The sequence below is a fragment of the Microcaecilia unicolor genome, chromosome 6 (assembly GCF_901765095.1).
Source record: "Microcaecilia unicolor chromosome 6, aMicUni1.1, whole genome shotgun sequence".
NCBI classification, from domain to species: Eukaryota; Metazoa; Chordata; class Amphibia; order Gymnophiona; family Siphonopidae; genus Microcaecilia; species Microcaecilia unicolor.
Window position 1 is genome coordinate 330364308 of NC_044036.1, and position 26103 is coordinate 330390410.

Sequence of the window (26103 nt, forward strand, 5' to 3'; positions counted from 1 at the left end):
GAGAACTTTGAATCTAGAGAGCCAATAAGATCCATGGCCACCTAGCCCTAGAGTCAATATTCTCAGTCTCCAGCAGGTGGAAGGAGGTAAGAGCCCTTTAGTCTCTTCCGGGACTTTTTTGTCTCGGCACCTTTTCCATTGTCTGCTAAAATTGACCCATGGTCCCCAAGTTTTAATGAAAGAGCTCAGGCTCTACACACCAATTCTGCCTTGTCATAGATTCTGTGACTGGTTGTAGAGGACCTGGCTATTGTGGGATGGGTTCCTCAGTGATCACCCCCACACCTGAAGGGTGACCTGGCATTTGAGTACCGGCACCTTTTTTGCTAGGACAAATGCACTGGTTAGGGTTAGCACCCATTAATTTGATTTTGCATTCCCTATATTTATTAAGGATATATTGACAAATGCTCAATGCGAGTCTGTCTTTTCTGATCCATTTACGAAGTTGGGGGAAATGCCAGTGATTCTGTCAGGTTCAAAGTTCAATTTGATATCGCCAGTATCAAAAACAGTCTAATCAGTTTTATGTCATTTTATTTTAAAAGAACAAAATGGGGAAGGAGGGAACCAGGACAAAGCAGGACACGACTAGATCTAGAGGAGAGGAGTTGATGGGGAAGGATATGATTTATGCAGGGGGAAAAAGTAGGGAAGGGAAAAACATCGAGATAGGAAAAATGCCCGATGGGTTTCTAAAAAAATGATTGTGGTATGAACTTATACGAAAGATATCTGAGTGGACAGAATCTATGTTGACGCCTTGATTGTTACTAACACTCATGAGTTTGAAGCTTGTCTTAATTAATCCCCTTCTGAAGCATTTTTTTTTAAAAATTTGAAACATTTAACCACCAAGAGTTCACGGTAGGAATGAACTGTACTCAAAGCTTTACCCATCTCGGTTGTTTTTCAAATCTAAAATGATACTAATGTTCTTTGCTGCTGTAAAATACCCCGTGTGATAAATATTTAACTTTTTGATCTTCTCTTTCATGATTAAAAATGAATGTTTGATGCAATTCACATCCCACGTTGCTAATTTAGAAAGAAAAGGCTTGAATTACTAGTACATGTGTAGGAAACGATGCTTTTTGTGTGCTGTTTATTTAAGTCAGTAATAATAGCAAGAGTGGAGATGGTTTGTGCTTGGTTTTTTCTTTCACTTCTAGAAAAGGCTTTCGATTTTCAGGTCTAACGTAGTAGGCCATGGCAGAAAAGGTCCAGCTGAGTCACCTCAACTGTCAAGTGGAGCACCACAGAGGACAACGTTCTTCACTATTGTCCAGTGGTGGGGGGGGGGGGGCTACTTTGGGAGGGGTACACCCACCTCCTCCAAAATCCTCAATGTGAGAGTCAAGATTGTGTTGGACAAAGTGAACAGCACACTGGGCAGGGTAGCATGCTCACTCCAATGACAACACTGGCCTGGGGTACCCGGTCAAAATAGCCCCGACAAAAAAGCTCCCGACATAATAGCCCCTGACATAACAGCCAGTGTCAAAACGGCCCGCCCACAATATAGCCCTTAACAAATTAGCCCCCTGACAAAAGGGCCCGATCAGGCTGCCCAGAATATGGCACTTCAAACCTTGCCAAACAGGATAAGGTTGGTAAGACTATGAAAATGACACTATTGTTTTTTTTTTTTTAATTAGCATGTTGATGGAAGAATAGTTTCCTTAAACAGCAGAACAGATCGTGAATACCAGTTGGTAGCTATAGAATTTTGTTTATTGATATACGCTTTATACAATGCAATGCTGGAAGGAGCCTTTATCAGTGAAGATTTCACTTGTAGTTCATCATCTTTTTTCATGATGTGCTATTTTTGTCTAGGGGCTATTTTGTCAAGGGCTATTTTATTACAAGGCTGTTTTGTTGGGGCTTTTTTATCGGGGCTATTGTGTCAGGGTGCCCTGGCCTGGTGGCTTTGCTGCTTAGATACATTTTACAGTGACTTGCATAATGCAGTCTACTCCCGCAACAATTTCTTACCCTAAGTCCACCCCCTCCTCCCCACCGGGGCCAGCGCAACCCAGTAAACATGGCGGGGGGGGGGGGGGGGGAAGATGCCAAAAGCTCCTGCAAGCCATGCTTACCTGTTGCACCAGGCTACTCTCCTCTCCCTTCCCTTCCTCAGCTCTTGTGGGTCCACACCCCCTCTCTCCCTCTTCCTACAACCGCCCCCCCCAAAGCCCAGTACCTCTCCTACTCCTTTTTCTCCCCTCTACTCTGCAGTCCAGCACTGGTTTCTCCCTTGTCTCCTGTCTCCTTCCATCTCTCAAAACTTTCTTTGCAACATCAGTAATGTCAGCAGGCTGCTTTGACCAACCCAGGGGGAGGCAGTGATAACCAGAGCAGCAACAGCAGAAAGGAGAGATTTGAGGGAAAACGCTGAATGGGAGGGTGGGAGGAAGTAAAGAAAGTAAGGGAAACGCTGGACTGGGTGGAGGGGAGAGAGAGGGGTGATGCTGGGTGGGTGGTAGGGGAGAGAAAGGGCAATGCTGGATGAGGGAAGGAAGACAAAAGGGAGATGCTGAACAGAGGGAAGAGAAGAGAAACAGGAGATACGGGGGTGGGGAGGGGGAGGGGGAGTTAGAAATCCAGCATAGCCTACTACTACTACTATTTAGCATTTCTATAGCGCTGCAAGGCGTACGCAGCGCTGCACAAACATAGCCCTGCCTCCTATCCCCTTATTCTCTATAGTTCCTCACATGTTCTTTCCCAGTTCCTCTCCAGTACACACTTCACCAACCAGTCTCAGTTCGTATTCCCACCAGTTAGCGTTTATCATCCTTTTTCTATCCAAACCCCTTCAAGCTGACCTTCATGCCACTTTAAGCCTCCCCCTCTGTATTTTCTGCAAAGCTTATTGGCCTATTTTCTTCCCACACCACATGGCTTTGAGTTTGAACTGCACTGTGCCCGATTCCTTCACTGCTCGTTCAGCCTCAAGAAAAAAAGCTTGCAGGTTTGGGAAGTATATAGCACAGGTAGAAAATAGAACAGCTGTTATAAATGTTGTCTAAGCAACAAGTGTCAGGACAAGATGGGGGGGGGGGGGGGGAAGAATGTGTATGGGATAAAAATCGGGAGCCACGCTGGCTCCTGGGCCTTGCAATGAAGAAGGTTGATTATAGCTGATCTCCCACATAGCAGCTGTACAAGCCTGACCACTTTTCTTGTCTTGCCCTCTGCCTTTCTGCATAGATAATCAAACTGGACCCCCTTACTTACAATCAATGGTACTAAGCCACCTAGATTACTGCAATGCAATCTATGCCGGATGCAAAGAACAAATCATTAAGAAACTCCAAACTGCTCAAAACACAGCAGCCAGACTCATTTTTGGAAAAACAAAATACGTAAGCGCCAAACCCCTAAGAGAAAAATTACACTGGCTCCCACTTAAAGAACGTATTGCGTTCAAAATCTGCACCCTGGTCCACAAAATTATTCATGGCGAAGCCCCGATCTACATGACAGACCTCATAGACCTACCAACCAGGAACACAAAAAGATCAGCGCGAACATTCCTGAACCTCCACCACCCTAGGTGCAAAGGACTAAAATATAAATCAACATATTCATCCAGCTTCTCCTACATAAGCACGCAATTATGGAATGCACTTCCAAACGCCATAAAAACAATGCACGACCTAACGAACTTCCGAAAATTACTAAAAACCAACCTGTTCAAAAAGGCATACCACAATCGATCCATCCTAAATACCAGACAACGAAACCGATACTAGAAATAGACAAAAATGAACGCTTAATACTTGACTACTTCACCTACTCTGTCTATTACTGAACTTTAATGCATTACCACTTGACTTCTCACTCCAGAAACGAATCTTTAAAACTTGACTGCTTAATTTACTCTGTCATATACGAACTATACTGCAATACCACTCTGTATTTCTTAAACAGGAAATGGTGATCGCCATAACGGTACAATGTAAGCCACATTGAGCCTGCAACTAGGTGGGAAAATGTGGGATACAAATGCAATAAATAAATAAAATAAATAAAACCAGCCCCCAGGCCCCCTACATCTCTCTATCTCCTGACATCTTGTTTCCCAGAAGAAAGCTATAGATTTAACTTAATTTCAATCATCATTAGAGAAGTTATTACGGCTTTGGTTAACCAGTGCTAAAATGTTATTGGCCAATGAAGCTTTTTCATGCTAAAGTCAAGTTAAAATTGCCAGCAGGATTCCTTCTGACATAATAAATTAAAGGATTTGAAAAGGTGCTGAGGGAAGAGAAGGGCTCGGTGAGATTTGGCAGGCAGCGGTACATAATTGTACTGAAATCCTGAAACACTTAAATGCATGATCTACACCATCCAATGACAATGAAGTTGATGACATCACAGTAGCTCCCTGGACATTTCAGCCGCTTGGAGCATTTCAAGTGTGCAGTTTTCACTTGATGTGTATAAAAATTTCAAAACAAGTTCCTGTCCTGTGTTTAGTTACATAAAATTAACATGATTCATATTCCTAATAGCAGTGAACGTCGCCCCCCCACACACTCTCTTACAGCACTCTATCCTGTGCTACAGCTTAATTAGTTATGGCGATGGTCAAGGGCTGATGGCCATCAATGCCACTTATCTTTGGTCTGAAGAGTTTCATCAGCCCAAACGCCCAAATGTCAGCCCATGGTGCGGTTTCTCATGCTACAATTTGAACAGAATGTGGGCTGACCCGCCCTTGAAAAGAATTATTGCTACCTTATACCCTTATACTGGATTTTGTTTTTTTCCGTACACCCTGTTCTGCAAGATTCAGGTTTAGCTATCTGGCTGCCCTTTCTAAGTGACACACACTAATGTAGGAAATCGGCAAAATTTCTTAAATGACTGGACTGGTTAATCGTGCTGTGACTGTTCTTTGATCCTAAAGCAACAAAAAGAGTCCAATTCTCCCGTAAAAAACAACAGAAAAAACAAAAAGAACGGAAGATATCAAAAAGACCAGACTCAAAGATATGAAAAGCCAAATTTATTGCACAAGACCCTACACGGTCCGTGTTTCGGCCAAAGAGGCCTCTTTGGCCGAAACACGGACCGTGTAGGGTCTTGTGCAATAAATTTGGCTTTTCATATCTTTGAGTCTGGTCTTTTTGATATCTTCCGTTCTTTTGTTTTTTCTGTTCTTTGATCCTGGCATCTTGATTTTACTACACTTTGTAATTTTAGAAATACCCAGAACACTTTGGGTGGAGGTGGGGGGGGGGGGGGGGGGTTGAAAACCCAGGTGGAAGTGCCCCTGGTGGAAGACGGTTACGAAGTATGATGGTGCTTCACGCAGTTGAAAAGATCTGCAGATTAAACTGTTCAGTTGCAGCCTGCTTCTTTTTTAAATTTCAAATACCTTAAGAGCTTTAATGTGGGTGTACATAAATCAAAATTCCCTTCTCATTAAGCTGTTCTTCTGTACAGAATGATTCCTGATGGGCTCTACATTTCATCGTTATGGAACCTCAGTGGAGTGGAAGACACACACACGGCAGCTTGCCATAATCCTTGTGAATATTTAAATATTCACACAATTTGTTATATGAAGAAGATTATATATCAGAATTGAAGTGTCGTTATTTCATTCATTTCAATGATGTCTGGGTATTGGTCTTCCTTAGGCTATAAGAATGAGTGGACAAGAGAGCAATTGTACTGAGTGGAAAGCAACTTACTTACAGGCGGAAAAATGATGAAATGCAAGCATGGGCTAGCAACAGATGAAAAGCCAAAGTACAGACAGAGACTGCTCATCAGGGTATGTGTCTTGGGGGGGGGGGGGGGGGAGAGCAAGAATTAGGGTAGAGATCTGGGAAAAGGAGGAGGAACTCTGATTTTCCCTTCATGCATCAGGGTATGACTTCTGGCTCATTGCCCATCTACCTAGGGTTACCATATGTCCGGATTTACCCAGACATGTCCTCTTTTTGAGGACATGTCCGGGCAACCGGGCGGGTTTTGCCAATCTGCCCGTTTGTCCAGAAATCCGGACAAATGGACAGATTGCTAGCCTCCCCTCCCCTTACTTACTACTGCCCTGGTGGTCTAGTGACCTCTTCTATCTTCGGGGCAGGAAAGAGCCCCCTCTTTCCTGCCTGGGGCGCTGCCCTCGCGAGACTTCAACTCTCAGTGGCCATTTTGAATCGGCGCTGAGATCACGAACAGGAAGGATGCATGCAAGGCAGGACTCTGGGCAGGAAAGAGGGGGCTCTTTCCTGCCCCGAAGAGGTCACTACACCACCAGGGCAGTAGTAAGGTAAGGGGGGGGGGGTGACGGGGAGAGGGAGTGACGGGATGTGTGACAGGGGGAGGGGAAATTTGACAGGGGGCGGAGCGAGGGCATGAAAGGGGGTGTGCGGGGTGTGCAAGGGGCAGGATGGGGCATAAAATGGGCGGGGCGTGAAAGGGGGCGGGGTATGTGTCCTCCGTTTTGGGGGACAAAATATGGTAACCCTACATCTACCTGCGTGATAACTCTTAAGGTATTTTACTGACATCTGGATCTCCCTAGGCCCTGTTTTTAGGGTATTTCTGCAGTCTTCAGAGATGCACATTCATGGCAAGGCAGTACAGAAAGAGTCGCATACTGTGAAAAACCCGGTGGTGTGATCTTGGTGTATTGTTTTCCCCCAGTATTACCAAAAGTTGCAAGGTAAAAATACTTTTGCAAATACTATCTAAAAAATATATAAAGCTAATTAAAAACACACATTAAGTGAAAAACCTATTTTAACCTGAACCTAGAATCAGTACCGCATTTGTATTTCTGCAAAGTATCTCTTTAAAGAGTCATTTTAAAATGTATATAAATAAGTTAATTAGAGAGAGATCACTTGAATCCAGTCTCCACTCTGGGAAATATGTCTGACCGCATTAAGGGTCTAGTATAAATGAGGCAAAGGGACCGTTACAAGACTGAAGGCAGGAAGAAGGGTGGAGCTGCTCCTCCTGATTCTTGCTGGAGACCTCAGACTGCAATAAATCATTTGTTACCGAAAATTGTGCACCTCAGTTCATGAGACTGTGCTCCTTTGACACTTGATACCTAATAAAACTGGGTCTAAACAGTTCATGGCCAGCTCTTCATGCCTATCAGTTGCTTCCCGTTTCTATAGTATGTCAGACTCTTCATCAACATATCACGTATCTTTAAAAAACAGAGAACAATTTTGAGAATCTATGCCTCTTCCAAAGAGTATGTAAGAATATGCCATACTCGGTCCAACTAGTCCAGTATCCTGCTTCCAACAGTGGCCAATCCAAGTCACAAGTACCTGGCAAATATCCCAAGGAGTAGCAAGAATAGCAATTTGATGTTAAAGGGGAAACTTCAAACAGGAGTGGTCCTGCGGTTGACCATACTAATGTTAATCCCTTCTTTAATTTCTTTCTGGAAGCAATTGTGGATCTGCAGAAAGCTGGCTTCCTGTTCTGGATCGTAGCTTGCCGCAGTCGTCACTTTCAAGGGTTCTCTAGAGAGAGTGTACATGGAGAGCTCGCTCATGGGTATAGAACTACCAATCCTCATGCCGACTGGCGAAACATCCCTAGAGGGGGAAGGTTCTGTGGATTGAGAGCTAGACCGTGATCTCCTCCTCCTGTACCTGTAGCTTGGCATTCGGGCGTAAGGAGAGGAAGAGGAAGACGTCTTCAAGAACTCCCTCTTTGACTTGAATCTCAATTCTTTATTTTTTTCAATGTAAATGTTTACTGTGAGTACGCCTATGGTCTCTGCCACAATGAATGACAATGCGCCAAAATAAAATGACCATCCATAGCTGTAATGATTCTTCTTGTCTTCATCTTTCTTGTCACTTGGGTCCCCTGCATTGCTGGATATGTAGACAATAATTCCAATGATGTTACTTAGTCCTTTAAAAAAAAAAACCAAAAGCAATTGTTAGCTTTATATTCTTCAAGGGCTCACAGAGTAATTAGAAAATACATTCAACACAAACATTACTCATGCACCTACTGTACGCAAATGCAACTTGCCTTGAACTACCACTGGAAAGGTGTCGAATAAATACTAAAATAAAAATAAATGTGTTATGTCTACTAATGAGAGCATTCTATTAACTATTTGTAAGCATGCCCATTCTTTCAAAAATGTGTAAGATGTACCGAGTACCGGATCTTTATGCCTGCAAAATGAACAAAATTCCTCTAAGTGTACATTTATTTTCAAGAGGATGATTCAACTCTCATTCCAAGCCATGCAAATTGATCAAGAACTCTTGCTTCCTGGAATTAATATGTAAGAGCTAGATCCATTGTATACAGATCTGTCTAGGTAGTCTCTGTCTCCTTAATTCTATAAACTTGTGTGTGTAAGTTAATTAGCTGTTAATTTGCATTAATAACCAATTAGCTATACATATAACTGCTACCAGTTGGTAGTCTATAAATTGTGTGCGCAAAAAAATCTATTGTGTGCAGCTACAAATGGGTGAATATTAAACTTCTAGAGTAGGGCGCAGCACTTGAATGGGGGGAGGGGTGAGAGGGCGGGGGCGAGAGTGACCTTAAGGGCTCATAGGTGGGTTCTGTAGCACTATCTCTTCAAAGATGAAGGCACTAATGGTTGGAGTCTTTCTCTTGAAAGGCCCTGGAGTATTTTCATATTGTTTTGTACTTACTACTACTACTACTACTACTACTTGACATTTCTAAAGCGCTACTAGGGTAACGCAGCGCTGTACAAAGTTGATGGGGGCGTGTCAGAGGTGTGGCGAAGGCGGAACTGGGGCGTGGTTATCTGCCGAACAAAGATGGGCGCATTTCACCGATAATGGGAAAAAAGTATGCGTTTTTAGCTAGAATTTAGGACACTTTTCCTGGACCCTGTTTTTTCACGAATAAGGCCCCAAAAAGTGCCCTAAATGACCAGATGACCACTGGAGGGAATCGGGGATGACCTCCCCTGACTCCCCCAGTGGTCACTAACCCCCTCCCAGCACAAAAAATGAAGTTTCTCAACTTTTTATTTTGACCCTCAAATGTCATACCCAGCTCCCTGACAGCAGTATGCAGGTCACTGGAGGAGTTGCTAGGGGGTGCAGTGGACTTCAGGCAGGTGGACCCAGGCCCATCCCCCCTACCTGTTACAATTGTGCTGCTTAATGCTTATTAGTCGTCCAACCCCCCCCCCAAACCCACTGTACCCACATGTAAGTGCCCCCCTTCACCCCTTAGGGCTATAGTAATGGTGTAGACTTGTGGGCAGTGGGTTTTGAGGGGGATTTGGGGGGCTCAACACACAAGGAAAGGGTGCTATGCACCTGGGAGCTCTTTTACCTTTTTGTTTGGTTTTGTAAAAGTGCCCCCTAGGGTGCCCGGTTGATGTCCTGGCATGTGAGGGGGACCAGTGCACTACGAATCCTGGCCCCTCCCACGAACAAATGCCTTGGATTTATTCGTTTTTGAGCTGGGCGCTTTCATTTTCTATTATCGCTGAAAAACAAAAACGCCCAGCTCACACATTGTTGAATAAAACATGGGCGTCTATTTTTTCCCAAAATACGGTTCGGTCCGCCCCTTCACGGACCCGTTCTCGGAGATAAACGCCCATGGAGATAGGCGTTTTCGTTCAATTATGCCCCTCTATATGGCATGCAGGCAAAAGAGGGAGAGACCAAATCACTTGTGGGATGACACGGGGTTCTTCTGCCCACCCATCTTGGGCCCAGGCCCTCCCAAAATTGGGAGTCTGGCTACGCCCCTGTCCCAGATTATTATTGAATGTATTTTGAAACAAATATGTTTTCAGAAACTTATGGAAATGAGTATAAGAATAGGGGCTTAAGGGGCCCTTTTACTAAGCCATGGCAAAAAGTGGCCCACGGCAGTGCGAGCGTGTCTTTTGGGCGTGTGCCGGGCCAGCTTTTGTTGCGTCCTGGAAAAAGGGCCCTTTTTAAAGGGGCCATAAAATGAACCTGAAGCAAAATAAAAACCAGCGCATGCCCATTTTCAGTCTGAGACCTTACGGCCACCCATTGACTTAGCGGTAAGGTCTGACGCGCTACTCTGGCGGTAGGCGTGCAGCACGCATACACTGCCATTTACCGCCAGGTAAGTGCCACATGGTAGAAAATAGAAAATATTTTCTACTGTGTGTTTTCAGCGTGTGCCAAATTCAGAATTACTGCCCGGGGCACGCAGTAGCCAGACGGTAATGCTGATTTGGCAAGCACTGGACTCGCTTAGACCCTTATGCGCCTTTGTAAAGGGGTCCCTATGTTTGTTATGCCAATTTGTTACATAAGCACTTAAGTAATGCCACACTGGGAAAAGACCAAGGGTCCATCGAGCCCAGCATCCTGTCCACGACAGCGGCTAATCCAGGCCAAGGGCACCTGGCAAGCTTCCCAAACGTACAAACATTCCATAAATGTTATTCCTGGAATTGTGGATTTTTCCCAAGCCCATTTAGTAGTGGTTTAGGGACTTGTTCTTTAGGAAACAGTCTAACCCCTTTTAAAACTCTGCCAAGCTAACCACCTTCACCACGTTCTCCAGCAACAAATTCCAGAGTTTAATTATGCGTTGGGTGAAGAAACATTTTCTCTGATTTGTTTTAAATTTACTACACTGTAGTTTCATTGCATGCCCCCTAGTCCTAGTATTTTTGGAAAGCGTGAACAGATGCTTCACATCCACCTGTTCCACTCCACTCATTATTTTATATACCTCTATCATGTCTCCTCTCAGCCGTCTCTTCTCCAAGCTGAAAAGCCCTAGCCTCCTTAGTCTTTCTTCATAGGGAAGTCGTCCCATCCCCGCTATCATTTTAGTCGCCCTTCGCTGCACCTGTTCCAATTCTGCTATATCTTTCTTGAGATGCGGCGACCAGAATTGAACACAATACTCAAGGTGCGGTCGCACCATGGAGCGATATAACGGCATTATAACATCCTCACACCTGTTTTCCATACCTTTCCTAATAATACCCAACATTCTATTCGCTTTCCTAGCCGCAGCAGCACACTGAGCAGAAGGTTTCAGTGTATTATCGACGACAAAACCCAGATCCCTTTCTTGGTCCGTAACTCCTAACGTGGAACCTTGCATGACGTAGCTATAATTCGGGTTCTTTTTTCCAGAATCACCTTGCACTTGCTCACATTAAACGTCATCTGCCATTTAGCCGCCCAGTCTCCCAGTCTCGTAAGGTCCTTCTGTAATCCATGTTAGGATTTGGGGGATATACATTGGAAAGGGCACAACACCTGCTTTGTTCACGGCTATGATCGATCTTTTTGCCCTGCTTCTCAAGTGTGGGTTTGGATTTGAACTGTAATTATTTGCCTTTTCCAAATCAGCTCAAAGTGAGTTAGGTACACAAGTCATTTCCCTACATGGGACTTATAATCTAAATCAGTGTTTCCCAAGTCCAGTCCTGGACTACCCCTTGCTAGTCAGGTTTTCAGGATATCCACAATGAATATGCATGAACATGATTTGCATACACTGCCTTCCATTATATGCAAATCTGTTTCATGCATATTCATTGTGGATATCCTGAAAACCTGACTGGCAAGAGGTACTCCAGGACTGGACTCGGGAAACACTGTTCTAAATTGTACCTGAAGCAATGAACGATTGAACCATGGCTTCCTGGCCCTTGGTCCACTGCTTTAAGCATTAGGTTACATCCAAAACTAAACCCAAAAGACTGGATATAGCCAACAGTAGGCAGCCAGGGACGGAGCCCAGAATCTCTGAATATGGCTATGCTTTAGTGCAAACCTTTTAAAGACATATCGGTAGTCCTGTCATCTCCTTAATTACACTTTTACAAAGGAAACCAATCACTGCCTCAGTTTTGATGTAAATAAAATGTGTGGTTTTTTTCATTCCTTCCCCTAGTTGATTTTCATCCTATGTTCAAGTGATTTGACAATATTTTTAATCTAACCTTTTGAATCACCAAAGTTCCTCTCATTGTCCTTCGTAGCAAAATATCCATCCACTTTCCTAGCCTGTATCTTCATAGCAAAAGATTCTTGTTTTGACAATTGTTTGGTAACAATGAGTATTTATACTGATGGGTTTTGAGAACAAGAGTCTTAAAAACATATTTAAATGAGCTATGTTTAGCTCTCTGTACAGCTGGAAGAACAGTTGACTTGTCAGAATGACATAAGGAGGGACCTGCACAGTGGAATACTTTGCATATACAGATTTGAAATCTACATTCAGGGCCTGCTCAACCTATGGAGCAGGTGAGGATCTGTCTCAGGGCACTAAAATCCCAGTCTGGCATCTCCTCCTCTTTCTTCCCTCCCTCCTGCAGGAGGAGGTAGAGTAGGGAGAGATGTTGGACCTAGGATTTGGGATTTTGACACCCTTTATCACCAGCTGGGGGGTGGGGGGAGGGACGAGAAAGAGAGGAGGAGATACCGGTTTGGGTGCGTATGTGTGTGTGTGGGGGGGGGGGGGAGGTATTGATAGTAACATAGTAAATTATGGCAGAAAGACCTGTCCAGACCATCCAGTCTGCCCAACAAGATAAACTTTACATGGTATGTGATACTTTATATGTATACCCGAGTTTGATTTGTCCTTGCCTTTCTCAGAGCACAGACCGTAGAAGTCTGCCCAGCACACTTCTTGTACTAAGTTCTGAAGATTCTGGAATCCTAGAGTTACAAGATTCCGGAATTCCAATTAGTAGCAACATTCCATGTAGAACCCCAAAGAGTAACATAGTAACATATAGTAACATAGTAAATGACGGCAGATAAAGACCTGTATGGTCCATCCAGTCTGCCCAACAAGATAAACTCATTTTACATGGTATGCGATACTTTATATGTATACCCGAGTTTGATTTGTCCTTGCCTTTCTCAGAACACAGACCGTAGAAGTCTGCCCAGCACTGTTCTTGTACTAAGTTCTGAAGATTCTGGAATCCCAAAGAGTTACAAGATTCCGGAATCCCACTTACTAGCAACATTCCATGTAGAACCCCAAAGAGTAACATAGTAAATGACGGCAGATAAAGACCTGTACGGTCTATACAGACTGTCCAACAAGATAAACTCATTTTACCTGGTATGTGATACTTTATATGCATACCTGAGTTTGATTTGTCCTTGCCTTTCTCAGGCCAGGGCACAGACCATAGAAGTCTGCCCAGTACTGTTCTTGTACTAAGTTCTGAAGCTAACGCCGAAGCCCCTTAAAATTTACACTCCAGTCCATCTCTATTTATTCTCAGGGCGAAGACCATAGAAGTCTGCCCGTTTTGTTTCTCAATTACCAGCGTCGCCACCCAATCTCCGCTAAGATTCCGCGGAACCAGAATTGTCATAAATATGTTGACATAATGTGACTGTCCCAAGCTGTGGGTTCCCAATAAAAGTTCTGACCCATTTGTACCTTTCATGGTACAGAAGAGGGTCCCCAAATCTTATCCTTGAAAGCTACAACTCAGTTGGAATTCTAGGATGTCCACAATGAATGTGTGAGTTCTATCTACGTACGGAGAAGGCAGCTCATGTGAACTGATCTTTCCTCATTATGGAAAAACTAACTCAAGGAGCAGATTTGGAGACCCTTGTTGTGTAGGGATTTTACCAAGGCTTCCTCCTCTCTACAGCCAAACTCTTTGACAACAGGGACTTGGATTTCTAGCTAGGACTACCGAGTCAATGTTCCTTTCAGAAAACATTTTGCCCCTCTTACCTGCTGCTACAAACAGAATCCCCGCACTAAGGATAATGTTACTTTTGCTGCTGTAAATCCTTCCGGCTCCAACACAGAGGCCTCCCAGCAGCAGTAATATTGTACTAAGGATGGGAAACACACTGGAGGCTCGAACGATACCTACAAATGAAAGAAATAAAACAGACGATAATTAATTGGGTGGTTTTGCTCCCTCCCACCAGGCAGACTCCAATGGAGGGGGAGGGGAGAGTAACTTATTTCCATGTACTCTGAAGGGGCCAGACATGAGGAGGGCGTGCTGCAGGCTAAGTATGTAACAGAAACACTTTTTAAAACTCGGATGTCACCAGCAAGCGCATAACTTCATAGATTAACTAGATCATTGGCCGTAACCAATTATTGGTTCTAATTAAGACTGTTTATAACTATTCTGCATGCTGTTTTAGATTCCTTAATTTGTACTTTTTCAGTTTGCTTTTCTTATCTCTATTACGTTTTCATTCTTTGATTTCTTTTAGGGTTGAATTTTGATTAAAATTTTAATTACGCGATTAAAGGCATGTTGGTTTTTTTTCCCCACTGCAGCTTCTTGTGACTCTGGGTAGTGGAGGGTTAACTTGCCCAGAGTCACTGGGAGCTGCACTGGGGAAAAATATGTCTTTAATCGTGATTAAAATTTTAATTGAAACACAGCCCTAGCTCTAATTGGTAATGGTGCTAATTGGTACTAATTGATAGTTACATGTGTATTAGTCTGAATTCTATAAATTGCACACTCAAATTCCAAAGCACGCAACTCCAAGGAGGATGGGTCAGAGGCGTGTGAGGCAGTAACGCGCGTGGGGGGGGGGGGTTCTAGAATACTAGTATTTTCATGTCGAACTGCCGACAGTTAGGTGCAATTGTTTGCATCAGTCATTTGGCTGGCATAAGTTCTCATTAGGAGTCACCACCTAGAAAAGGGATCTAGGTGTCATTGCTGATGTTACGTTGAAACCCTCTACTCAGTGTACAGCGGCGGCTAAACAAACAAATACAATGTTAGAATTATTAGGAAAGGAATGGAAAACAAAAATGAGAATGTTATAATCACGTAGCTGGTCAAAAGCAATTCCATATTTCAAAAGCATATAATAACATGGTAGATGACAGCAGATAAAAAGACCTGTACGGTCCATCCAGTTTGCCTTTGTATCGCTCCATGGTGCGACCGCACCTCGAATACAGTGTGCAATTCTGGTCACCGCATCACAAAAAAGATATAGCGGAATTAGAAAAGGTACAGAGAAGAGCGATGAAAATGATAAAGGGGATGGGACAACTTCCCTATCAGGAAAGGATAAAGCAGCTAGGGCTCTTCAGCTTGGAGAAGAGATGGCTGAGGGGAGATATGATACGGGGAAAAACTGAGTGGAATGGCACAAGTAGATGTGAATTGCTTGTTTACCCTTTCAAAAATGCTAGGACTAGGGGTCACGCAATGAAGCTACTAAGTGGTAAATTTAAAACAAACTGGAGAAAATATTTATTCACTCAATGTGTAATTAAACTCTGGAATGTGGTAAAAGCAGTTAGCTTAGCAGAATTTAAAAAAAAAAAAAGGTTTGAATAATTTCCTAAAAGAAAAGTCCATAAGCCATTATTAAGATGGACTTGGTAAAATCCAATGCTTATTTCTAGGATAAGCAGCACAAAATCTGTTTTTACTCTTTTGGGCTCTGTCCCAGTATGGCAATGCTTATATATGCGCCCAAGTTTTACATATAAATGTGGACGGGTGCTAGTATTTTTTATAATGGCAGTTGTGAACAAGTGCTGTGTTAGGTATCTATTAAGAATTACACCCAGAGTGCACAACTTCCTTAGAAATATTTCCTGTCATAAATCTCATGCATTAATGACTCACCAGGGTTTAAAGATGAGCTCCACAAAACACCATATTAGCCTAAATGTAAGATGACCCTATACATCAGAGCTCTGGGAAAAAATATTTAACTTTTAAAATTGTGGAGCTTAGGTATCTTGTCATGGACTTTTTGTAATTGGTGGAGTCACTGGATGGACTTTATCTTTAGGTGGTGTTGCCAATGTCCTTTCTAATCTAATGATCAATGATCATTCAGTGTAAAAAATGTAATGAAGGATGCTATATTGGAGAAACAGGCCAGATGCTTAAGACAAGATTCAATTTACATAGACATCATATAAACAATACTGGTGCCAGCAGGGTTCCCACGCCTGTTGGGCAACATTTTACAGGACCAGGACACTGCACCAGTGACTTCACAGTGAGAATCCTCAAAGGTAACTTTAAAACCATACAAGAACGTAAGACCTTTGAAGTCAGAATGACTGAATATTTTAACACCCAACAGAAAGGACTTAACAAGGATCTGGGGTTCCTAGCCCATTATAAACCATAAAGCTGTATGTCTCTGTTGATCACCCTCCCCTCACCTATCTACACCCACCCTGTTAGAATATCAATGATATGCTTTGATGTCCCCATGCATACCTCCGACCCACCCCCATCCTCCCACCCTGTCAGACTGTCATAGTAATGCTTGAATGTTATCACTTATATACACTGTCAGCTAGCACATTTGCTTATTTCCGATCTGAGGAAGAAGGGCAACCTTCGAAAGCTAATCAAGAAATGTATTAAGTTATGTCCAATAAAAAAGGTATCATCTTATTTTCTTTTCCATGTTTTATTTTGTTTGATTTCTATAGATTCTACATGGAATGTTGCTATTCCACTAGCAACATTCCATGTAGAAGTCGGCCCTTGTAGATCACCAATGTGGCTGCGCAGGCTTCTGCTTCTGTGAGTCTGACGTCCTGCACGTACGTGCAGGACGTCAGACTCACAGAAACAGAAGCCTGCGCAGCCTTCTACATGGAATGTTGCTAGTGGAATAGCAACATTCCATGTAGAATCTCCAATAGTAGCAACATTCCATGTAGAATCTCCAATGGTATCTATTTTACTGTCATAGTAATGCTTGAATGTTTTCACTTATATACACTGTCAGCTAGCACATTTGCTTATTTCCGATCTGAGGAAGAAGGGCAACCTTCGAAAGCTAATCAAGAAATGTATTAAGTTATGTCCAATAAAAAAGGTATCATCTTATTTTCTTTTCCATGTTTTATTTTGTTTGATTTCTATTGATAACCTTAAGAGTGGACTAACACGGCTACCACACTCCTCTACTTAATCTAATGATAAATTTCTTGAAAATCATTCTTGGGCCACAGGCCACCTTGCAAATACAATTTTGCTCTTTATTTTTCTGCCCCATTTGCATAGGGACCCAATATGTTTTTTTTTTGTTTTTTTTTTTTAGCTCAGGTGCCTGATAGAAAAATTGTTCAGGCAGTAATCTCTAATTGCTGCTACCCCAACTCCCCCCACCGTGTGTAAAAACATGTAATCCCGTTACTCTTATCTAAGCACCTGCATATCCATATATTCAGGGAGATAAAAATAAAGGCTGGTTCAGCCCAGTCCGGATGACCGCTTTGGGCAGCTTATCAAATTCGATACCGGAGCACTCTGAGTGTGTAAAACTTCCTTTAAGTTCTTAGGTACCGTTACTTCAACGGATCCAGACTGACCCACCAACTTTGACTCGGTGGAGGTCTCAAATGCATGAACTATTGTGCATGGAATGTCTTTCAGTGCAGTCAAGGGGACGTCCAGCTAAGCGACGCTTCCTGAGGCTGTGGACACCTTGTTTGGATAAATTAATGGCAAGGACTCTGTTTTGATAAATGATTTAGATATTAATTGTTAGCACCGCTTGAGAGATGATTTTGTACTGAGGAGGCATGCAGGGGGTGGGGGGAGACTGTTAAGTATTGTTTTTGGCTTTTGGCTATAGTGAGCATTCTGACATGTTGATTGACTTGTGATGTAAGTGAATTTGGCATTGTTCATTTTTTGTGGGTTATTTTTGAAAATTTAATAAAGAAATTTAAACGTAAGTTCTCAGGTATCTTTTTTGGTCTAGGCTAGACCTTTTTGTTTGTTTGTTTTTTACAAACGAGGAGGGGCCAAAATCTCTGTTTTCAAATCAGACTTCATGATTTTGGGCAATTCTGGTCAGAAGATATTCATGGATGCTGCTTGACTTCAGACCCAACAATTCATCCACTCATTCCTATTTTCTCATTTCCATATTTAAAAGTTTATTTTCTGTTTTTCAAAACTAATTTGCCACAGAACCAACAGCAGGTAAACTAAATGGCCTTTCTTTTCAATTCGGCTTTATCAACAGCTCAGCTGGGGACAAGAGAACACATTAGACTTGGGAAACAAGTCTTTGAATACTGAGAATTGGAAACGGCAACGAATTTTGACAAGCTCCTCTGTTTCTAGATGTTGTTATACAATAAAGTTACTTCAAATAGTGTATCCAGTGGTGTCATTCATGTTAGCAGTTGAAAGGTTTCTGTCCTGTATATTTTACAGTACAAATGAAGAAAGATCAAGATCAAAACTAGGAAGTTAGTTGAGTGACTTCCTAGTAAGTAACAGATCTGGGACTAAAACATGAAAGGATGGGTGAATAGAGATTTCACGTGTTCACTGCTCTAACACATTTTACAGTCAGTTTTTACATTTTTAATTTTATCTTTACAATGTGCAAACACTTAAGCAGTAAGGTGGGGTAGGGATGAGGGGAAATTGGAGATAAGGGACATAACATGCAATGGCTTAAACACTGCTGAATGAAAAGTCATTAGCGTTGTGTCAACTGAGGACACCTGGATGAACCCAGAGCATGCTGGCACTTGTGTAGGAAATCCCAGTTGGGGTTGTGGAGCCTTCATGTACAAGTCATTGGGCCCCCTCACCCTGATTGTGATGTCATTTGAGGGTGACTAGATGTGACGCTTTACTCCAGGTCTTCTCATGGAAGATTGAGAGAGGGAAGGTCCTTAGAGGAAACCAGAATGTGCAGGTACCTGGGTGAGAAGCCTAGTTGTGGTTGTGGAAGGCCAGTCTTACAGGGCCATCATGTATAATTCATTATCCCTCCCCTAGCTGTGGTACCATGTTGGGGGAACAGGGTGTGACTATTTAAACCAACCCTTTGCACAGCTGCAGGTATGACTGAAGGGACCTAACCAATGAGCAACTCCCTTTTGGTGCCCCTTCACTGCCTGCTGGAGGAATACAAAACGAAGATTAAGCACCAGCTGACCCTTGGGGATACCAGAAGAGTTCATTCAGGCTTGATGGACAAGCATGTCTAGATAATATCAGGTACACGAACGCCTGGTATTTCCAACCCTCCAATTCCCAACTCACCTCAGTCTTCTATTAGGGAATTCAGGTTCTCCATGGACCCTTGCGAAGTTTTTTTTTCAAGAAGGCTAATAGAAGCCCATCATCTGATTCTGTGTCTGGCCCTCAAATAATATCTTCAGTTCCTCAGGTACTGTACTAACCGAGGACTATTCACGGGAGGCAACAGTAAGGTTGAGTAGAGGTAATATTGATCTGGTTAGATTAAATCAGTCCTTAGATACTCACCTTGGTGGAATGTATTATCAAAATAAGAATTTAACGAATTTGCTTGGGATCTGGGATGATGGTTGTATAGATGAGTTTCATATAAAAAAAAGAAGAAAAGCAAGTTGGAGAGGTGTTGGAGGAAACAAAGATGTCGGGATTAGGAGAGAATGACACAAGCTTAAATGAATTTCAAAAAGATTAGGGAAGATGGCAGCACATTTTTCAGAAAAGATTCTATCAGTTAAAAATCCTACAAGAGAATGAGTTGGTGTAGTGGATAAAATTTTTGGAGTGAGTAAAAGACCTTTGACCCCGGGAAAAACGCATTCGAGTGATGAATTCTGTAAATACTGCCTTCAAAAGAGTGATTTAAGAAACGGTATTGATCCATATCAGGTGAGGTAGAGGAGATTGTATGGTCCGAAGAGGAACAGATGTTGAACCTTAGTGCTATTTTCTTATCTCAAATATGAGCATTCAATTTTGAGAATTAAGCCAGGCCTATTCTCGTTGGATAATTAATCTGTTGGCAGTGGTAAGAGGATTGGGAGAACATGGCTTACCTTTGACCTCTTTGGTTAATTCATCTTTATAGGAAGGGGTAGCACCAGTATCTGAGGACCTGAAGGCGACGAAACAGTGCGACAAGGCGGTGGCCGTAGCGAGAAGATTGCTAGGCTGTATAGGGAGAGGTGTGACCAGCAGAAGAAAGGAGGTTTTAATGCCCCTGTATAAGACGTTGGTGAGGCCCCACCTGGAGTATTGTGTTCAGTTTTGGAGGCCGTACCTTGCGAAGGATGTAAAAAAAAATGGAAGCAGTGCAAAGAAAAGCTACGAGAATGGTATGGGATTTGCGTTCCAAGACGTATGAAGAGAGACTTGCTGACCTGAACATGTATACCCTGGAGGAAAGGAGGAACAGGGGTGATATGATACAGACGTTTAAATATTTGAAAGGTATTAATCCGCAAACGAATCTTTTCCGGAGATGGGAAGGTGGTAGAACGAGAGGACATGAAATGAGATTGAAGGGGGGCAGACTCAGGAAAGATGTCAGGAAGTATTTTTTCACGGAGAGGGTGGTGGATGCTTGGAATGCCCTCCCGCGGGAGGTGGTGGAGATGAAAACGGTAACGGAATTCAAACATGCGTGGGATATGCATAAAGGAATCCTGTGCAGAAGGAATGGATCCTCAGAAGCTTAGCTAAAATTGGGTGGCGGAGCAGGTGGGGGGAAGAGGGGTTGGTGGTTCGGAGGCGAGAATAGGGGAGGGCAGACTTATATGTTCTGTGCCAGAGCTGGTGATGGGAGGCGGGACAGGTGGTTGGGAGGTGGGAAAAACTGCTGGGCAGACTTATACGGTCTGTGCCCTGAGAAAGACAGGTACAAATCAAGGTAAGGTATACACATAAGTTTATCTTGGGCAGACTGGATGGACCATGCAGGTCTTTTTCTGCCGTCATCTACTATGTTACTATGTAACTGAGTGGAAAAAATCTATCATTAGATTGATATTCAAAGGAAAAGTGAAGGATGCAAGAATATGTGCAAACTACAGACCTGTAGATAATCAGTCTTGAATATCAAAACGTACGGATAACATTTTAGAGCAAACTGTGATGTTTTTTGTGAATGATTTTAACTGGTTGGATCTGGCTCAGTCAGGATTCAGAAGGGGATTTAGTACATAAAATGTAGTTTTAGTTGTTGAGGAATCTTGCATCATTTGTAAAAGGGTGCTGAAATGATACTGTTATTGGTGGACCTTTCAGCTGCCATTGACTTAGTTGACCATTCTTGGTTAATATTATGGTATAGAACCATTGGCAAAAAGGGAGGGGAGATTGTTTTGAACTGGATAATATCATTTATGGAAGTTTGTATGGTCAGGATAAAGAGATGGAATACCATCACAATGGAAAGTATCAGGTGAATTTTCGAAAGAGAAGGACGCCCATCTTCCGACACAAATCGGGAGATGGGCGTCCTTCTCTCAGGGTCGACCAAATCGGCATAATCGAAAGCTGATTTTGGGCATCCTCAACTGTTTTCCGTCACGGGGACGACCAAAATTCACGAGGGCGTGTCTGCACCGTACGGAAGGCGGGACTGGTTCATGATTTAGAGTTAGGTGTCCTCGGCTGATAATGGAAAAAAGAAGGGCGTCTCTGATGAGTATTTGGCCGACTTTACTTGGTCCATATTTTTTTTCACGACCAAGTCTCGAAAAGGTGCCTGAACTGACCAGATGACCACCGGAGGGAATCGGGGATGACCTCCCCTTACTTCCCCAGTGGTCACCAACCTCCTCCCACCCCCCCCCCAAAAAAATTTAAAAACATTTTTTGCCAGCCTCTATGCCAGCCTCAAATGTCATACCCAGCTCCATGACAGCAGTATGCAGGTCCCTGCAGCAGTTTTAGTGGGTGCAGTGTACCTTCAGGTAGGCGGGCACAGGCCCATCCCCCCCTCACCTGTTACACTTGTGATGGTAAATGTGAGCCCTCCAAAACTCATCTGAAACCCACTGTACCCATATGTAGGTCCCCCCCCCTTCATCCATAAGGGCTATGGTAGTGGTGTACAGTTGTGGGGAGTGGGTTTTGGGGGGATTTGGGGGGGCTCAGCACCCTAGGGAAGGGAGCTATGTACCTGGGAGCAATTAATGAAGTCCACTGCAGTGCCTCCTAGGGTGCCCGGTTGGTGTCCTGGCATGTGAGGGGGACCAGTGCACCACAAATTCTGGCTCCTCCCACAACCAAATGGCTTGGGTTTGGCCGGTTTTGAGATGGCCAGCCTCGGTTTCCATTATCGGCTAAAACCAATGCCGGCCATCTCTAAGGGTGGCCATCTCTAAGGCCGAACCAAATGTTGAGATTTGGCCATCTCCGACTGTATTATTGAAACGAAAGATGGCCGTCCATCTTGTTTTCGATAATACAGTCAGGGCCGCCTCTTTACGAGGCCGTCCTTAGAGATGGGCGCTCTTATAGATGGGCGCCCCCGTTCGATTATGCCCCTATATATGACTATATGCATCCATTTACACCAAGGAATCATGATTTAGGCACCCTATAGCATATTCTATAATAGTGCATGGAACGCTAGGTCTGCTATATAGAATCCGGGAGAAAGCAACTTGCGATGTGTACCTAGTTTTTGCATAGTAATGAGCGGTTTTGCATGCTTTTGCATCTCATTGCTATATAACTTGCAGTGACCTAAATTATACAGAAGTAGGGCAAGAGCCCTGTAAGTCATATTAAGGGGCAAATAAAGTGTCTTAAGGCCCTAATGCAGCTTGATAACTCCCCTCCCCCCCATGCTTACTTACTCCCTTGGTAGGAGATTATCTGGTTTTGTACCTTAACTAAGCATTTGCACTCTTAAGAACATCTGAGTAAGTTTTTGAAGAACAGGGTTGTGAGTCCATTAAGGTTTTTGTTATTTGGCTTAATTAGCTTATGGTTTAATTGTACTTCCTTCTCTCCCCCCTCCCCCTTAATTCCTTGCTTTACCCTTTTTCTTTCAAGGATGTGATGTGGACTTTAAAAGTTGAGCCAATTTTGTTTTTCTTGTAATGCTCTGTAGCTCCTTGAAATGATCAATTAAAAAAATAAGTGCAAGAAACCGCCCCCCCCCCCCCCCCCCAAAACAGAATTATAACCTATACTGAGCAGATGAAAAACCAGGCATGAATCTAAACTGTGTTCATGGCATTCTCTGGTCTTGCATTTCGGGAAAAGGAGACCTGGATGTGGTAACAGTTTCAATGGAAACAACAAGTCAAGCAGAAGATATCCAGAAGGACCAGACTGAAGTCGCAGATGTTAACAGCCAAAAATAATTTATTAAGACCCTACACAGTCCGTGTTTCGGCCAAAAGGCCTTCTTCAGGGGTCTTCAAATTGGCAAATACAGATAATCCAATCAAAAGTGCTTATGTAATAAACCAATCTAGATGGAACTCAGAATAAAAAGCTGTTTGAAGCTATGAATGGTATATACAGTCTATATTCACCAGTAAAAGGGTCTTAATAAATTATTTTTGGCTGTTGACATCTGCGACTTCAGTCTGGTCCTTCTGGATATCTTCCGCTTGACTTGTTGTTTCCTTGTGTGTTTTTGTGGGAGAATTGGACTCTCTTTGTTGTTCTTCGAACAGTTTCAATGGTGCATGTTTTTGCACTAAGTTTCTAAAGAAGTCTTTTTTGTTCCCTTTTAAGCAAAAAAAAAAAAAATGTTTTGAACTTGCAGAAATACTTACGTAAAAGGTATTCTGAGCTATCATGGTCATAATCATTGTCCTCTGGAAAGTGATTGATTCGAAAACAGTTTCCTTTATAAAGACCTAAACATAGGGAGACAGAAAATGAAAGGTCAGTGTCTCGCAATGGACAGGAAAAGGACTGAGTTTGCAGTAAACATCTGTCCATTTAATTTTGGTTTCTTGCATGATGGGTTCGGTAACACTTGCGCCCTTTCTGTAAAAACTCTGGTCACAAAACCTATCTGCACAAAATCCCAGTGTGTCTTTTAATGACGGGAGAATATTGTTTGCTTATTAACTATTGTACGCCACATTGAGCCTGCCCTTGGGTGGGAATACTGTGGGATATAAATGTCATAAATAAGTAAATAAATATGTCCAAAATATAACATAAAGCACCACCAAAAATGGAGAAGTACTTAGCTTCATCCACAGAAAAAGCGTGACACGCTATCCACAGGCCACTTCCTGCTTGGTGTAGCATCAATAGAATGTAAATTTTTTTTAATTACATTTGTACCCTGTGCTTTCCCACTCATGGCAGGCTCAAAGCGGCTTACATGGGGCAATGGAGGGTTAAGTAACTTGCCCAGAATCACAAGGAGCTGCCTGTGCCTGAAGTGGGAATTGAACTCAGTTCCTCAGGCCCAAAGTCCACCACCCTAACCACTAGGCCACTCCTCCACTGTTGCTACTATTTGAGATTCTACATGGAATGTTGCTATTCCACTAGAAGTCGGCCCTTGCAGATCAACCAATGTGGCCGCACAGGCTTCTACATGGAATGTTGCTAGTGGAATAGCAACATTCCATGTAGAATCTCCAATAGTATCTATTTTATTTTTGTTACATTTGTACCCTGCGCTTTCCCACTCATGGCAGGCTCAAAGCGGCTTACATGGGGCAATGGAGGGTTAAGTGACTTGCCCAGAGTCACAAGGAGCAGCCTGTGCCTGAAGTGGGAATCAAACTCAGTTCCTCAGGACCAAAGTTCGTCTCCCTAACCACTAGGCCACTCCTCTTCCGTCAGTATAGTTTTGACTTTTCTGATAATCGTTCTTCCGAGAATATAAATAAGATAGGCATTGCTTGCATATTTAGATAACTGATTTGTCACTATTACACCCTCTGTTTTTTTTTTTTTTTTTTACTGCTGACTGCTTTAATTTTTCTCTAGATATAGAGTTGTTTAACTCTGCAGGTTTTTCGGAGGTGGTGGTTGGCCTGTGATGAAAGCCAATGTAGGTGTGTCCACAGAGTTGGTACCCTCGGCTTATGAGGCCTATATTTAGAAACACACAACAAGTGACCTTTAATATATGTACAAGCAATACCAATCTTTTAGAGCAAATATATATAATTTTAAATAGTATACCATGCCATACTTTGTATTGTTTTTGAATATTTTTACTGCTGTAATTGTCTATTGCTCATGTTTGATCTATTCTTACTCTACACCGCAGTGGCGTAGCCAAGGGTGGGCCTGAGTGGGCCAGGCCCACCCACTTTGTACTCAGGCCTACCCAGTAGCAGCACACCTATGCTGATTCCCTAGCCCCACCAGCTGAAAACTCCCAACAACTGTCCCTCCTGCACACCTTGTAAATAGCAGATGGCATGCAGGTGAGACAAGGAGAGACCAAATCACCAGTGGGACAGGGAGGGGTTCTTCTGCCCACCCATCTTGAGTCCAGGCCCACCCAAAGATGGGTGTCTGGCTACGCCCCTGCTACACCGCCTTGAGTGAATTCCTTCAAAAAGGCGGTAAATAAATCCTAATAAAGAAATAAAATAAACCGGAGCAGTAGCAGCATGGTTTAACGGTTTCCTAAGAACGCAAGCCTATCTCGTTAAGATGGCTAATCAGTTTTCAGTCTCCTGGAGCTCTGAATGCGGGGTATCACAGGGCTCCCTGATATCACCAATATTATTCAATTTCATGATGGCTCCACTCGGCAAGAAACTGGGAAAATGGAATTTAACCTATTTATATATGCTGACGATGTCACCATCTACGTACCTTTCAACAACAGTATCACTGAAATACCGGCCAAGGCCAAAAAAGGGTTGGACCTTGTGGAAAACTGGGCCACAGTTTTCAAACTTAAACTAACTTGAGACAAAACCAAACTCCTGATTTTATCCAGCCCGCACAATCCCACTACCTAGCAAAACCTCACAGCAGCCCAACAAACATACCCAACGGAAACACAACTAAAAATACTAGGAATAATTCTCGCCAAACATCTGTCACTTAAATTCACCCACAACAAAACTCAAATGTGCATAAGTGCGCTCAAAGTAAACGCTGGAATGGCCCCAACCTGCTTCGCCCCGGGAATCTTGTAAACTGGCCATAAACTGAACTCTTCTATGAGCGGCTGAGACACACCACTGGGAATGTATTATGGAACTTACTAGTAAAAAAGGCCCGTTTCTGGAGCAAATGAAACGGGCGCTAGCAAGGTTTTCCTCCCGAACCCCCCCCTCCCTACCCACCCCTTCGTCGTTGTGAAGCCACTGACGCCATTGCTCCGCACCTCGTCAACGCACGCCACCTTCATCTCCTGAGTCCTTGTTCGTTGTGAAGCCACTGAC

General features: G+C 43.2%; 1 protein-coding gene across 1 annotated transcript in view; it reads right to left on the reverse strand.

The window, feature by feature from the left end:
• Positions 1-7340: 7340 nt before the first annotated feature.
• Positions 7341-26103, reverse strand: part of CACNG4 (calcium voltage-gated channel auxiliary subunit gamma 4) — a 76823-nt gene continuing 58060 nt past the window's right edge. The window contains exons 2-4 of the mRNA XM_030206890.1: positions 23503-23586; positions 13726-13866; positions 7341-7908 (exon numbers count right to left, since the gene is read on the reverse strand). Coding sequence (XP_030062750.1) covers positions 7367-7908; positions 13726-13866; positions 23503-23586 — 767 coding nt within the window. The 3' untranslated portion in view covers positions 7341-7366. The remainder of the gene's footprint in view (positions 7909-13725; positions 13867-23502; positions 23587-26103) is intronic.